The 16,509-nt window shown below is 46.1% G+C and overlaps 1 protein-coding gene across 1 annotated transcript; it reads left to right on the forward strand.

The window, feature by feature from the left end:
• Positions 1–750: 750 nt before the first annotated feature.
• FAM73B (family with sequence similarity 73, member B) lies at positions 751–10,845 on the forward strand (the record flags this gene model as incomplete). Its single annotated transcript, XM_010014979.1, has 13 exons — positions 751–863; positions 3,123–3,240; positions 3,699–3,838; positions 5,312–5,429; positions 5,609–5,709; positions 6,171–6,286; positions 6,720–6,792; positions 7,383–7,469; positions 8,094–8,192; positions 8,402–8,536; positions 8,776–8,829; positions 9,732–9,848; positions 10,645–10,845. Coding segments are annotated over 13 exons (1,472 nt in total), but the record flags the coding sequence as incomplete, so codon positions are not given.
• Between the last annotated feature and the right edge of the window lie 5,664 nt (positions 10,846–16,509).

Consider the following 16,509-nt stretch of genomic DNA (forward strand, 5'->3'; position numbering starts at 1 on the left):
ACCCTGAGCTCAAAGCCCTTGCTTTGAAAGAAGCAAGAAAAAAGTGGCACCAAGGTTTGCAGTTTCCATCCCCATTCCTACAGGAAGACCATGGACCTGTTATGCCATGTGCCCCTGACAGTAACAGCCCAGGGCACACAGTGACCTGCTTGTGTATTGATCTCAGTGATGCCAATATGAGGCCTGACCCGTGGGTCCCTCATGCAGCCACGTTGGTGAGGTTGGGATGGTGGAGGGGAGGGCGGCCTGGGAAGTCCTGAGTGTTCATCCAGCTCTGAGGCAGCTCCTGCACCTGATTGTATAGATTTTGGGGTAAGACTGACCCAGATCTTCAGGATTAAGCATGTGTTTTGTGAAATGTATGAAAATCTTTAAACAGTTTTAATAATAACCAAAGGAGGGCCATCTGTGCTCTGCCTGGCCTGAGGGAAGCTGGAGGAGTTCCTTCTCGATGCTTCCCACTTGCCTCCTGCTGTCCGTAAGTGGTGAATAAACATTAATTCCTCAGCTTTATCAGTGTCTCAGAGCAAAACAGAGCATACAGGAGATCCATGACTTATTTCTAGGTATTGGATGCTGCTTTGCCCATTCACAATCACTCTTGGGGGTTGGAACTAGATGGTCTTAAGGTCCTTTCCAACCCTAACTATTCTGTGGTTCTTTGATTCCCGGGGCAATGTTCCCCTCCCTGTTCACAGTTGCAGTGAATTGAGCCTAAAAATCCTGGGTTTACATGACCTTTCCTTGCAGGATACTCCAGCAAGAGAGTGCAGAGTCCTGGCAGCAAGAGCAATGACACGCTCAGCGGGATTTCCTCCATCGAGCCCAGCAAACATTCCAGTTCCTCCCACAGCCTCACCTCGGTAAGGACCTTCTCGGCTGGGCTGGGAGATGTGAGTGCACTGCCTGTAACAAGGACACCAAATCCTTGGGCTCGTGCTGGCCCAATGGGTACTGCCGAAGCTTTTGGAGCAGGAGAGGTTACAGCCTAATTGTAGGGCGAGTTCTGATACTAACCCTGCAGTGCCTGTCTGGAGTTGTCTCCATGAAATCAGAACAGCATTTTCCCCATGGCCAAGAGCCCTGGGGTGCATCCCACTTCTTTGGCCAGTGAGGGGCTGCAGGAGGGACTTGTCTGTGGGATATGGCTGTGATTCCTCTGGGCTCTCCACTCCTTCAAGGAGTGGGGCTGGATTGTTGCAGGGTCTCATGATGATGAGCTGTTCTGTTTCCCTCCACAATGGGGGTTTGGGTGACCCAGCAGCCCCGGTGCCGGCACAAGTTCTCCTGTGCTGGGGCTGCTCATAGGGTGCTTGGTTGTTAAAACCAAGTTAACTACCAAAATCTGATAGCTCTGTTCAGGAAACACTGCAGGTTGAGAACACAGCCCAGTTGTTCTACCTCCTCCAAAGCCAAAAGCAGCCTATAAATACAGGTAATTCAGGCATAACCAGGTAGGAGAAACCATCACTACTTATATCCACCTCTTGTGAGACCAAACGCAGAATTGCTGGGGAACATTTGTGACTTCCAGACCTGTTCTACATCTTCATTGCCCAAAGCTGCTGTTGGAGCAGAGCAAGTCAACTTCTGCAGCTTCATGACTGTGACTTACTACAAACCATCCCCCCGGCTTCATCTGCCTGGGCTCGGTGGCTGGTCAGCAATGCTGGGGCAAGGAGAGGGGAACAGTCACCCCTTCGAAGGTAGCTGTGGCCACCAGCACCCCAAGGCGTTGCTGTGTTTTAGCTCGTTCTCTACAGTTAAAGCACCAGAAAGCTGCTAAAAATCTGTGCTGGTCAAAGTGTGTCTCCAGCAGGCGGCAGTGTCGGCACAGCGATGGCTGTGTAGCCCTCCATAGAATTCCCGTGGGATTACTGGGATATGATAGGACGTCTCAGTGAGGACCAAGCTGTGTCCAGCTCTGGCCTCTCTCTCCCTTCAGGGACTCTCACATCCATTTAATTCCCCCACGGCTTCTTCCTTCCCACAGATGCTGTCCACGTTTTGTATCGTTGAAGCCAGTTTCTCTTTAGAGAAACTATCTAAATTCCTTTTTCACTGCTGGTGGGAGGTGTTCCCATACCCCCTTCATTGTTTGGAGCTGAGTGTCTGTGACACTGTACTCATTGCTTTCATGTTAGTTGATGGAGAAACATCTCATCCTTCATACAACTGCAGTTTCTGCCTGTTTTCTCATCTGCTTCCTGGGGTGGTTCTTTGCCACCTAATAAGTAAGTCAGCAGCAGTGAACTGACGATTTGCAGTTCTGGATCTCAAGGTGATTTACTAACACTCCACAGAGATTAACCAGTGGAGGCAGGGCAAGAATTCATCTGTCGGATGATTATTATAGGGTTTTCTCTGGTATCAGACTGACATTTGGACATCTTCCTCTAAGCCATATGAAAACACTGGTCATTGAGTGTCCAAACCCAGCACTTTATTGAGTGGGACACTGAAAGACATTTATGTGGTAGGATGAAATTGGTGAGAGCTGACAGTTTGCTGTGTAGATGTGCTCAGCTGTCCCAGGAGAAGGTCTGGTTACAAAGGATCCCCCTGGCCAAAGTCCTCAGCTGTATTTTTGCTGATAATCTGTTTCTTTGTTTGGACTGTGGTCACTTCCCTCCCTCTTCCAGTGTCTTGTGTATGGACAGCTGGGGTTGACACGAGCTTCCTATCAAAATCCTTGTGCCTTGTAGCGATTGCTTTGGAGCTTTCATGGGCTGTCACCTCCATCCATGCTCTCCTGCATCTCCTCCCCATTGTACATTGTTTCCTGATGAATCTTCAGTGCAAACTGCTTGGGAAGGCAATTCCCACACAACTTCCTGTGCTTACCAAGACACTGCTGCGGTGCTGGATGGAGAAGGGGAAGACTTCTCACCTTGCCACCCCTCTCAGCATGGTGGGGCTGTCGCAGTTAACGGTGTGAAACCCAAGTGGGAGGAGGCTGGTAACCCATGATACCTTCCCAGGCCAGGGAGAACTGATACAGGGGAGCACAAGGACAAACTCAGGGAAGGGAATGACTGGTGCTGATGTTTGTGTGCTCTCAACATTGCTGCCTCTGGAGAGAATTCAAAAGGTATTTGCTGCTCTCTGCTCCCTTCCTGCAGATGGTAGCAGTCAACTCTTCAAGTCCAATACCAGCATCAGCGGGGATGTGGGAGGCCCAGGCAATGGGAGATGCTGGAGCCATTGGTGATTCCAGTGCAGAAAGCCTCTACATTCAAGGTAAACAGGCACAAAGGGAAAGTTTGTCATTTCAGAAAGAGAGTGCAAATTGACATAGAGCATAAGCAGCTCTCTAATAGGAAGCTCTATCCCATTCTGAACTAAAACTCAGTCACTTGTTAGTACAAAAATCCCATCTTCTTCTAAAGAAACATTTCTCTCTTTCCTCAGTGAATAATTTACTGTTCTTGAGCAACAAGCTCGCCTTGTGCAGAGAACAGTACTTTGAAAGTAACATAGTTGATGTTTTAACCAGTTTGGGGATGTTCTCCTTAACTTCTAATCCAGGTTAAACCATATTTAAAAGGGAAAGAAATAGAATACATTTATTCTTTCTTATCAGTTAGGAAGAACTTCCCTTTTCTCTGTATTGCCCAAATGAGCAAACACTCATGTTGTATCACTTTGGTCTCAAGTGGCCTGAGGCTCTTACAGCTTGTATTTGGTTGCATTGCCAGGCATGGAGCTGTTTGAGGAGGCCCTGCAGAAGTGGGAGCAGGCACTGACCATCAGGCAGAGGGACAGTGCTAGTACCAGCACCCCCGTGCCCTGGGACAGCAAGAAACAGCAAGAGAGCATATCTGAGAACATCTCAGAGGTAGGTCCCCACTTTTCCCTTGCTGGGGAACCTGCTGAATGGCAACCTGTGTGCTGGAAACAGTAAGTTAGTAGGAGGTTAAAAGAAGAGCAAATTAAGGGCAGAGTTGGGCCAGACTCTGTTTAAAACCTGTCTATAGCTGCAGCTTCCTTATGCAACGTGAGTGGGTGTTTTTAATGTCTCTTTAATAAGTCTCTCCCCCTCATTCCCCAGCTTTTCTACCCACCTTCCAGCATCGTGTCAGTCACTGTCAGGCAAGTCCTCCAGCAGCAGAGGCTGCGGTAGGAAAAGGCTGTAACAATACAGCACCCGAGAGGAGGAAATAGCTTCTGTGTGACAGTGTTGTGTCTGTAACTTTTGAATGCATTTGGAAGTGGAGATCATGATGGTACCTATCACTTCCTGGGGAGCTGGGTGGAGAATCAGAGGCCAGCTAGCTGCATGCGTAAGGTGAAGTGGGAACTCAGAAGGAGTTAAGTAAGCAGGAGGGGCAGGGAGATGTTCAGCCTACAGCTACAAACCCCACTGTTTTAGGACAACACCTTGCTGTCTTGGACTTCAGGTCTATGCAGGGAAGACCTCTGATAAGAGGAGAGCCAAACTAGAATGGCTTAGTGACAAGCTTGAAGCTAAAATGAGCAGCTGTAGCTCAGGACTGTGAAAGGAGTTAAACTCCCAACTCGCCAGGAGTTCTCACTGGCAAAAAGAGGTCTCAGCCTCTTGTAAACGGGGCCTGGTGTAGTAAAGCATGTGAGATATTTGTGTTTTGTGCTGGATAATATTTATCTAAGTCAAATCTGGATTCTTTTCTTGTTGTCTCTCTCTTCAAAAAGAGTCCTGTAGTATTTCTAAAGCTGACTTAAAACCAGTTGGTTCATGATCAAAATAGTTTTCATGCTTCTTGTTAATGCTTCTGTCATCTGGGTGTGATACTCATGCAGACACAGGGCCATGAAGGCAAGTCTGATTTTTCTCCTTTTTCTTCTTTATCCTCCTGTGCTGCTTACAGCAAAGTTTGCTTACGCCCAGCACCTTAATCCAAGGACTCTTACTCAGTTATCCAGTTCTGGATCCTCTGTTGTGTTCAACACAGCTTTTCTGGTGCAATTCCCTCTTGAAATCAGGCTAAAGTCACAAGTCATGAGAGCTCAGTGGTACATAACTCATTAAAATACCTGTTATTCTGGATGGCAGGTTAAAGTTCTTAAGTTCTTTCTTCCTTTTTTTAAACAGGAAAATAGAATCGTGAAGCTAAAAAGCCAGATGGTTTGAATAGGCTGCGTAGATGCTTCCCTCTGCTTGCATTATTAGCTGCACTGTAGGGTTAAGGAGTCCTCTCTCTTGTTTCTTTGTTTTTTAATCATTTAATCTGCAAACTTCAAATCCCATTTTCCTGAAAACTTCCTCCCATATCTGTGCTGTCAATCCATTTCTGCCCTGGCTAACTAAGGGTGGCTTTTATGTATGTTCAAGGAGGAGTCCCAGAAAAGGGAGTTTGCTGAGAAGCTGGAGTCCCTCTTGCACCGAGCCTATCACCTACAGGAAGAGTTTGGGTCTTCACTTCCATCAGACAGCATGCTGCTGGACCTGGGTATGGGAACTGGGTCAGAAGTGCATGAAAGGGCCAGTTTCCATCTGGATTTATGGCTTTTCTGTAAACTAGGAGTGACACAGGGCTGTTTGTGGGGTGGGGGAGAGGGGACAGCACAGGAGCTAAGAGGAATGGTAACTCATAAACTCCAACACATGCAGCTTCTTCCTTTCCTCCAGAGAAGACTTTAATGCTTCCGTTGACGGATGGGTCGCTGCGGCTGCGGACGGATGATGAAGACAGCTCAACCTCTGAGGAATCCTTCTTCTCTGCAGCAGAGGTGACAGCTTTCAGCTGTGTGTCACAGTCCAGCTGCTTGGAGGCGAGCCACAAAGGAGCCAAACCCTTCCATGATAAAACATGGAGCAACAGCCCCAAGCTGGGAGGTTCCTGATGGGTGTTAGGAAAAGCTTTTTAATTAGGGGCATGGTACAGCCCTTTCCATTTGGCATTTCCATGCTATCTTCCTATCTACTGTAAAAAACATGCCCTAACAGCCAGGAAAATACTGTAAGTCTAATGTAATGTGGCTTGGTTATGTAAGTTTAGGGGATGTTGAGCTGTCAGAGCTGGGACAGCTTTGAAACTAGTGGGAAAGAAATATCTTTGCATGAAATAACAGGCACTGATGAAAGCTTGCTGGCTGAGGAAGGCACATTGTGCTTGGGTGCATTGTCTGAGTATTTGCAGATACTTAATGAGGTCATTTTGTTCTTACCATGTCTCTTGCAACCTCTGCAGCTATTTGACTCTCTCCACTTTGAGGAAATGCCCTTCCACCTCTCTAAGCCAGTAGCAGCATATGAAGAAGCTTTGCAGTTAGTGAAAGAAGGGAAAGTTGCGTGCCGGACGCTGAGGTGAACACAGCTGGAGTTGTGGGTGTTTGTGTCAAGGCTCCTTTGAGCAGTGTGGACACATCATTTGCCTCTGAGCAGCCCTTTAACCAGGATCACCCTTTGTGGTCAGAAACCCTGAGCATCCTTCCTGCTCATTCAGACTCCCCAGGGAACTAGCCCCAGATTTTGGGACACATAGGTTAAAAAAAGAGTAATTGTCCCAGGAAATTAGTAATGGGAAAAGTGACTTGTGTGAGGCTGACTGGCAGAGCCCTGTGCTGTAACAGCCTTTGCAGAGGTCCTCTGGTCCCCCAGGGAGCTGTACAAAGGGAATGTTGTTACTTTCTCCTAGGCACCGACTGGGAGTTCACTTTTTGCTTAGGGGACTGTATTTGGTAGGAACACAGACATCAGGAGAGCTGGAATTTATGCAGTCCTTCCCCTTTTCCTCTAGGACAGAGCTCCTTGGCTGCTACAGTGACCAGGATTTCCTGGCAAAGCTGCACTGCGTCAGGCAGGCCTTCCAGGTGAGAGCAGCTCCTGGATTCCTGCAGCACGTTGCTGCGAGCAGCATGTTCTCCTCCACCAGCACAAGGGTGAAGGCTTTGCCTCTCTAAAGCAAATAAAAGCAGCAGCAGCCCAAGCTCCCCTTGCTTGACTCTGCAATCCCACCCTGAGCAGTTTGATCTGGAGAGCGATGGTTACGTAGCTGCTGCTGCTGGTGTAGTTCTGGGAATTAAAGATTTGGGAATTTCAGAGCTGCCCAGAAGCTGGTGCTCCCACTTAAGAGCTTTTCACTGGGCTGGAGTGAGACCTCTGAGGTGGGGGAAGATGGTTTCCTTTACCACAATCCCCTTCCTGGCAATGTACATCCAGGGCTTTTGCACTCTGGTCCCACTGCCAGGCTGTGGCCCCTGTGCCTCTTCCAGTATTTCAGCCTAATTTTAAACTCACTTCCTGGAGAGAGCAGTTCTGTTTTCTAGACTCCAGCTTATTAAAGGTTAATAATACAGTGTATGCAGCATTCACTGCTTCGTGTCTTGTCCTTTCTTGATCCCAATTCAGAGTCTGTGTAGATGTATGTGCTCACAGCAGACTTCTTATGTTCCCTTTGCAGGAGCTGCTGGAGGATGAAAGCAATCAATTGTTTTTTGGGGAGGTTGGGAAACAAATGGTGATAGGACTGATGACAAAAGCTGAGAAGGTAAGAAGCTTGTGTAACAACTAAGCTGTGTCTTGAGCACAGAGACACTTGTTCCTCCATCCCAACAAGAGTTTATCCAGTGTGTTGGAAGAAGAAAACTTCCATCTGTATGCCGGTGGCTAGTGATAAATACCTGTGCTTTTCATCTTGTTTAACCAAATTGTCTTGAAAGAGCTTCTCTCTGCATCTCCTGTCCAGAATTTGATACTGTGCCTCACTGGAGTGAACAGAGGGTACAGTGTGTGCATCAGCAATGGCATTATCTCAAGGGATATTGGAATGGGAAAAGATAATCAAACCTTTACATCAGTGCTGTAACAGTTCTCAGATCACTGGCTTAGTCACTTGGTCACCCCCTGAACAGGGAGATTGTTGCTTGCACAGCACCAGTCCCTTAGTGGTTCAGTTTGCATACAGGTGACAGGTCTCTAGCTACTAGAAAGTGGAGCAATGTAGGTGCTTTGAGCCACAGCTGAGCCTGGGGCCATCCACACCTCCCAGAAATAAGCTTCATCCAGTCACAAGCATTTATGTTGATGTGAGCTCAAAACAGAGTAGACAAACTTCAGTGAAATGTGTCCACAGCTGTTGTACCAAAACCAGTGTTTTTCTCTGCTCTCCCAGAATCCCAAAGCTTTTCTGGAAAGCTATGAGGAGATGCTGCATTATGCACTGAAGCAAGAGACCTGGCCGACCACTCAGCTGGAGCTGGAGGGAAGAGGGGTTGGTAAAGACATTATCTCTACAAACCTGCAGAGGATTTGGAAGATAATGGATATGTAGAAACAGCCCAGGAGTGAAAGAACCACTGTTGAAATGAGATTATGTTGTGTGCTTCAACTCACTGTATTTTGTTGCTTCAAACCAAAAGAGTAAAGTCCATCTCTTTTCTTTAACCCTGTTTCCTTTACAACTGGTCTGCTCTCTGACAGGTGGTGTGCATGAGCTTCTTTGATATTGTGCTGGACTTCATCCTCATGGATGCTTTTGAGGATCTGGAGAACCCACCTTCCTCCGTGCTGGCTGTGCTGCGCAACCGCTGGCTCTCCGACAGCTTCAAGGAGACGGTGAGTAAACGGGGAGTTAAACTTGTGCTGAGTGTGAGATTGTAGGGCCCAGGCTGGGAAAGAGTAGGTTAAATCTGCTTCCAGTTCACTGCTGTTTTGTCACTGATTTTTGGCACAGCTGGCACAAAAAGGCTGCTGCTTTGATATTTTGATGGCAATGTGCTAGTAATCTGCTGGTTTGGGTTGGTTTGTTTTTAAAGTAATCCCAGTAACTGATGGTCTCTCTCTGCTAATCATAGGCTCTAGCAACTGCCTGCTGGTCAGTTCTGAAAGCAAAAAGGAGGCTTCTGATGGTAAGCGAAGTTAACGAAAAGAGAAAGAATTTAATGTACTTGAAGCTGAAAACAGCTAGATCTTGACAAAATACAAAACCTAAGAGGTATAAAAATGAACTAAACCACATTCTTTGTGATGCTTTAGAGCAGCTGGGGTCCTGCTGTCATTGCTCCGGTGTTGCCATGCCAGTATTTTACTGAATCAGCTTCGGTTTATTCACCCTTTTTCTTAATGTGAGGATTCAAAAGACAAGTTGCCTGTCTGATATTCCCTCTCCCTGCTCACAATTCTGTAGGAATGGTCACAGGCACCAAGCTACAAGGGGCTGCTCCTGAATTGTAGTTTCTGTGCTGGAATGAGTGGCTCCTGCACTTCTCTGCTTCTCAGCACTGATTGCTGAGGAGCTATTACTTGTTGTATTTCCCTTAAATCTGTGGCTTTCTGAAGTAGCACAGCAGATGAGTTCATGGACCTGTGGAACAGGAAGCTGCAACTTCACCACCTCAGTTCTGCCACAGAGTCTGTGGCCTCTGGCAGATTTTCAACTATCCCACAACCAGCTGGTACGACAAGGTTTGCCTCATGAGGTGGTACAAACTGAGATGAGAGCATTGAGAGCTGTATTGTTGTCGTGCAGTAGCTCTGTCTTGGATATTTGCATGCCCTTTCCTGGCTTGGTCCAGATTTTCTTCTATTTATTTTCCTCCTGTAACAGTAGTTTAGCAACATGAAGATAGAAAGCTGTAGTCATCGTTCAAGGGATCTGAAAGATAAATGTAATCCTGCAGGAAGAGATGTTCTTAAGTAGCTCTTAACTTCAGTTACTGCAGCATGGTGCTTTCTAGCAGGGAATTTGGTAGCTGATACGGAATAAGCTGCTAATTCTGAGAATGAAGAAGTTTTCCTTTTCTTATGACAGGTACCAGACGGTTTTATCTCTCATTTCTACTCCGTATCGGAGCATGTCAGTCCTGTTCTAGCCTTTGGTTTTCTGGGGCCCAAGCAGCAGCTATCTGAAGTCTGCAGTTTCTTCAAGGTAAGTTGGCTTTTTTTGTACCTAATCTGTGTGGGACTCCTGCTGTCTCTTGTCTTAAAGCTGCAGATGTGTACTTTTGGTGACTGATGTGGCATTAGAGAAACTTGGCTCTGTACAAAAGCCTTCTAAAAATCAGTTTTTTGAGATGCAGATCACTGAATTTGGATTGGTAAGAATACCCACCACAATTTACCATAACTGATAGCAAAATTGTGTGGTGAGATCATAGAATCAATCATAGAATCACAGACTGGTTTGGGTTGAAGGGACCTTAAAGCTCATCCAGTTCCAACCCCCTGCCATGGGCAGGGACACCTTCCACTAGAGCAGGTTGCTCCAAGCCCCTGTGTCCAACCTGGCCTTGAACACTGCCAGGGATGGGGCAGCCACAGCTTCTCTGGGCACCCTGTGCGAGCACCTCAGCACCCTCCCAGGGAAGAGCTTCTGCCTAAGAGCTCATCTCAATCTCCCCTCTGGCAGGTTAAAGCCATTCCCTCTTGTCCTGTCCCTACAGGCCCTTGTCCAAAGCCCCTCTCCAGGTTTCTTGTAGGCACTGTTTAAGTATTGGAAGGCTGCTTTAAGGTCTCCTCTGAGCCTTCTCTTCTCCAGGCTGAACCAGCCCAGCTCTCTCAGCCTGTCTCTATAGGAGAGGTGCTCTGGACCTCTGAGCATCTTCATGGTCGCCTCTGGATTTGGTGTGACAGGTCCATGTCCTTCTTATATTGGATGCCCCAGAGCTGGTGTTGGCAGGTAGGGGGGAAGTTGTCTTACTGTAAACCTTCCTTTGCTTTTGCAGCACCAGATAGTACAGTATCTAAAGGACATGTTTGACTTGGACAACGTGAGATACACAACAGTGCAGTCGCTGGCAGAAGACATTCTGCAGCTCTCGCGGCGGCGCAGTGAGATCCTCTTGGGATATCTGGGCACCGAGACTTCCCCGGAGATGAATGGCACGCTTCCTGGTGAAAATGAGCCACTGAAGGAGCTCATCTGATCCCAGTCAGGGGAGGAAAACAGTTTTGTACGAGGACCTTTCTCCTTCCGGAGATGGATAAAACTACCTGCAATGTGCTGTGGTGGCAACAAGACTTATCTCAACACACAGCAACCTTGGTGGGACCTTCTGCTTTCTGTAGCCGGTAGTGTTTGCTGGGATGGATCCAGGACCACTTGCCAGCTTATGGTTTGAATTTCTTGTTGTTCCACCTTTCTGTTCTTATTATTTTTAATGTGTCATATAAACCACGAACTGCCTGGGCCCAGATTTTTGCACAATTCCCTTGGATAGGGACAACATACACACCCCCATTTCACCTGTGTTTTCTGGGAGGTGATCCCTGATGTTTATGGCTGTGTGTGGGAGCAGAAACATCATTGGTAAATTCTGCACTTGACTGTTAGCTTCTCAAAGAGGCTTTGCTTTGGGGTTTTTATTATTGTTCTTCTCTGCTGTGTTGCTACAGACATTACTGCTGATTTTTACCTTATGTGTTTTAACACATGGAATGTGACTAGCAAAGGTTTCTTTCTCGAGGAGGAAGAAACACTTCTGTAAAGCACTGAAGTAAAATGCAGACTTCTGTAACCAGTCTAAAACTCTAAGGAAGTTGGTCTGTTCCCTTGATGTTGCTGCTGTTTGCAGGTCAGATGATGGGCTCTGTGCTGTGGTCATCCTTGCTTAGGAGAGTGCTGAGGTCTACGTTTGCTCCTAAGGCAAACTATTGTGAGGAAGGGGTGGATCTGCATCCTGCCTGTGCATGCACAAAGTCTTTAATGTCCATCAAAGTGCCTTGCTGTATTTCAGAATGAGCCAGCAGCAGGTTTTGCTGGGTAGGAGGTGTGGGGTGTACACGAGCAGAGGGAACCGGTGTAGTGTGCTGCTTATTCCTGTTATGCACAACGGAGTAAGAGGTGTAGATGTTGGATGCGTTGTACAGAAGGGATTATGTGTGCAGGTAGCTGGATAGCCGGGATCAAGCTGCTAGAGAGGAAAGGACTTGCTATAGTCTGTCAGTCTTAAGAAACATAGTATGGTTTTGGCTATGGATCAAATACATGTGTACATGTGGCCCTGTAATGCTGGGACAGGCTCTTCTCAAATGATGTGATCCTGAGTGCGCAGCCAGCGCCTGCAATCTGGCTGCTCTGGGACATGTGCCGAGTTGGATGCTAGTGTAGGATAGCAGCAGTGGGGTGTGCTGGACTTGAGGGAGTCCTGGCTTTCGTGTGAAGTTTGTGGTGATCTGCTGAGTCCTCTGAGTGCAGTGCTGTGGATGAAGGGTGAAGGTCCAGCCTGTGCTTTCTCCTGTTTTAATCCACAGACAGCTCCAAGTTCCAGCCTCAGAACGAGGAGGTGTTCAGGGAGAAGAAAATGAGGACTTTCACAAAAACATGGGCTTCACTGTTTTGTCTCCAGACTGATGAGTTATCCCTTGGGTTTGTTCTAGGTTAAAGGCATAAGTCTTATCTTAGCCATGTTTTTGTAAGGGGGACCAAAAAATTAGAGTCTGGAGTTTACATGTGAGTAGAAAGTCAGTGCATGGGCTTGGAGAATACAAATGTTGTCTTTCTTCCTCTTCAGATACCTAATGTGGATCCTGCTGGTAAAAGCAGGAAGTAAGCAAGGAAAAAGTAAACAGGAGGATGTCAAAGGAGTAGATAAATGCTCCTGAGATGCTTGCAGAGGGTAAGTGTAGAGCACGTAACATCTGTTGGTTTATAAGCACGTCAAACTGATGTGGCTTATCCTGAAGACAAGACAGTGCTGAGGCAGAAGTGAGGAGCAGCTGACCCAAGTGAGGCTGAGTGAAATAAGCTGTTATGAGGAGGATTTAAAAGGCAGCAATTGAAACTAGGAAAGGTCTCTGAGGTGTCTTGCTACTGGCAGCATGATGTGAGAGAAGAAACAGTGGATGTTGTATCAGCACAACACACCTGCTCTATGTAAATGTGATTCAAAAGTACGTTATATTCTGAAAGCAAGTTACTTTGGGGTGGGGGGAAAGGTTTATAGTGCTTTGTGCTCTTGTGTGGCTGGTTTAAAAGAAAGAGTAACTTCAGCAGCTTTGTATAATGGTTAAAAAGATGCTAAAATGTGAAGATTAATGTGATAATATGGATTGTAATTCTAAAGAATCAATGCTGTTAATTTCTCATTTTTAGGGTTGTTTTATGCGTATTTATTTGCTACTTTGAGTGTCTTTTGGCCTCAGTGCTCGAGGCAGCATGCCTGCCCTGTGTACAGAGAAGAACACTGGCTGCGGACTTTGGTCTTTTCACATTGCTGTGGGAAGAGAACAGTGAAACAGGGTTCCATGAAGCAACACTAACTTGCACTGCGGCTTTTTAAGCTAAGAAATTGTAAATTCCCAATCAATCAAATGGAAGAAAGACAGGGTTTTTTATAGCTTTATGCTTTTCCTTAGCTCTTATTGCAAAGAGGGTACACTGCCCTCCCGGCGAAGGTAAAGAGGAGGCTTCCCTGAGAAACTCTGCAGCTTCTTGAGCATATGTCTGCAGAGACAAACTGATTCTCTCTTTACTGGGGAGGATGTTAAACTCTGCACGCCCTGCCCTGCCCTCTGTTATTTCATTGCTTTCTCTCTCCCTAGTCCCTGTGTAGCTTGACAGGAAAGGTGTTTGCAGTCTCCTGAAGGATACTGTTGGGATCAGTGGGTTCAGAGGAGCTGTTCCTATGGAAGAGGCTCTCCCTGACCTGAGGGGTGGTGATCAGTGACCTCCTGCTTTCAGCTCCTTTGGATGTAACCCTGAGCAGAGACTTGGGTTGCTTCCACTGATCCCAGCAAGAGCAGGACTTGGCCCGAATGGCAACTGCGTACTCATTGGTTTGCTGGGTAGGGTAAAAGGTGATGACAAGACAACATCCTGCCCTCTGGCTTTGTAAGACATCACTAGAAAATCCTCCTCTCCCCAGTATATTCTGTTTAGCAAAGGAAATTGTTCAGTATTTAGTAGCAGATGAGATATCCAGGTAGAATCTCTAGAGATAAGCATTTGCCTTTTTTATAATGAACCCTTATTCTCAAGGAGTTAAATCCTTCTGGGCTGACACTTGCACGATTTTAACTCTGATGGGGATTTCAAGTGGCTTTGCAGCTATGAAATAAAATCCTTCAGTAGTTTCTGATGCTTAAACAGAACTTCAAATATGCATGATTTTTGTTCTTTATGTGGGGGTTGTAACAAGCTTCACCAGTGGTTAAAGTAAATCCTCGGTGCTTTAGCATGCATGTAGAGACTGCACCAAATGGCTCTGGGAGGGTGTTTATGATCTTTAAAGCACAAATACATTAATAAAAAGAGGAAAAACCTGTATCTGTGAAGTCAGTGTGGCTTTGAAGAGCATGACTTGTGCTGTCTCATACAAGGAGGTGGGAAAGCAGGATTTTATTCACCCCTCTTTGGTAGAACATTCCTTTGCTGTATCTGAAACTAATGAATGTAAACTTGTGCCTATTTTTTCTTGATTTCCTAAAGGTGTAAAAAAAAAATAAATCTGTTGTTTTGCTTCTTTTTCTTTGCAGCTATTTTTATTTTTTTTTAATACCTTTAATCTTAGGGTATGGGCATTACAAGTCAAATAAAACTTTCCTTCATGATTGTGGCTTTGGTTTCTAAATTCCCTGCTGAAACTTGCTGGAAACCCAGTCTCTGTTTGCTGATTTAGGTGACAGTTGTGTGACATTTCTGGTGATAGTGATGGTATAAAACAAGGCTCACTCTTCCTAGAGTCAAAATGCTAAACTTAGAGCAAGAAAACATGGGTTTTGTTTGCACGGGGAATCTTCCTGCTTCTAGTGGAGGCAAGTCTATAGATGAAGCAGGTTATAAACAAGACAATTCACTGCACGTTGAACAGTGGTTGGAAACTGTAGGGTTTCATTTTTGAGCTGTTTCTGGCTCTGTGGTGGTTTGGTTGTGTTTGGGTGTGATGTGGGCAGGCTAGCAGGCTCTGATAAAGTGCTAACAGAAATCCCAGCGAGGAGCAGAATCTCTTCAACACTGTCCAAGTTCTTGTAGCATTCTTCCCAGCCTCCCAAACGGTGTGAAAGAAACCCAGCTAAAGCCTGTGGGTTGGTATCAGAGGTGCCCATCTGCTAAGCAACGCAGGAAACTCATCTTCTCCATCACAGTGTGTTTAAATACTTTCCTTTCCAAACGGTGCTGAAACCAGACTGAAGCAGGTAGGCTCTTTGCTTCCACAGTGATTAAGATTCCATCCATACGCTTAATACAAGCAAGCCCCGGTTAGCATTAATGCGAGTCTGTCATGAACTAGGATATATGCAAATAAAACGTTCATGAATAGGAACATTTCTGTCTCGTGCCACACCCTGAACGTTGGTTGGAAGAGTTAAAAGGAGTTTGTCTTGGTTTCCATGGTGTCAGACTGTATATTCATTCCATCTCCTAGAGCAGCCTTGTGCTTTCTTATGCTGAAGGAACAGAGCAAAGGCTGCGCTGTGTATTGACACTTTCTTCTTCTGTTCAGGAAGGAGTGGGTGAATATAGCAATGAAGCCCACAATTTTCAGTACTTGTCATGGTACATAGATCAAATGTAATCCACTCTGCCAGCATAACTCTATATTCAATAGCTTGGAAAGGAGGAGATTTATTTAACTCGAATATGAAAGCAGCAAATCACTCATGCTACCTTGCAGCAGCCTTCTGCAACGCACTCAACTTCTGCAGTAAATATTTGCTCTTCCTTTCCAAATAATAAGACTTTATTGCTATTTTTAATTCCTGCAATGTTGGGAAGTGTGTCAGCTTTGAAGAACCTGTTGGAATTAATGGGACATGATCATAATTACTATGTAAAAGAGGTATATTACTACTGCAGGAAAAGGAGTTTTCTCTCTATTCTGAAATCTGACTTTAGGTGAATGTGTTGGGGGATAGAAATCCTTTCCTGACGTATACAAATTAAAGGCACCCCCTTGCCTATATTTATCACTTATTGTGCTGCTCTTGCATGTTATTCTTACAGGAAAGATCTGTGAGTTTTACTTGAATTGAATTGAATTTGGCGTTTTCATGTGAAGGTGAATTTGCCTTCTCACCCTTTGCTGTGTAAAGCTGCTCATGGATCTCGCTGCTGGAGAGCTGCAGTTTGTGTTCTGTTTTGGGCTCCTCAGGTAAGTATTACTCTCTGGGCTCACATGTGGGAACGTTGATTTCAATTTGGTCTTCAAAGTGGCTGATTTCCGTGATCAGAGTTATCTGGGGAGGAAGAAAAGGTTATTACCCATGGACCAGGTGCTGCCCGGTCATTGCATTGTGTTTTAAAGGGTGTATCTGGTTTTCTGCAAGGGCTTTACGTCTGGATGCTCATGTGTGCACGTCACTGGTCCTTTATAGAGCTATAAAGGAGATGTGACTGTTAAAACCAGATAAAACCGGGCGTTTTCCATGTGTGAGGAATTTGTCATTCATCGCTTCCGTGTTGAGGTAAGAAATGTGCTTAAGCTACACCACGCTCCTGCGGGAACACCGTTTATGAAATGAAGGAGTCTCTTTTAACCCCTATTTTCTCCCTTTCACAGGGTGACACAAGGGGCGTTGTTTTCATTGCACTGACGGCGGGAGCGGGGGGATCGCCCTGGGGGCGCTGCTGCCCCGGAGCGCGGCTCCCC

The sequence above is a fragment of the Nestor notabilis genome, unplaced genomic scaffold, assembly GCF_000696875.1.
Source record: "Nestor notabilis isolate BGI_N333 unplaced genomic scaffold, ASM69687v1 scaffold31755, whole genome shotgun sequence".
In the NCBI taxonomy this organism is placed as follows: domain Eukaryota; kingdom Metazoa; phylum Chordata; class Aves; order Psittaciformes; family Psittacidae; genus Nestor; species Nestor notabilis.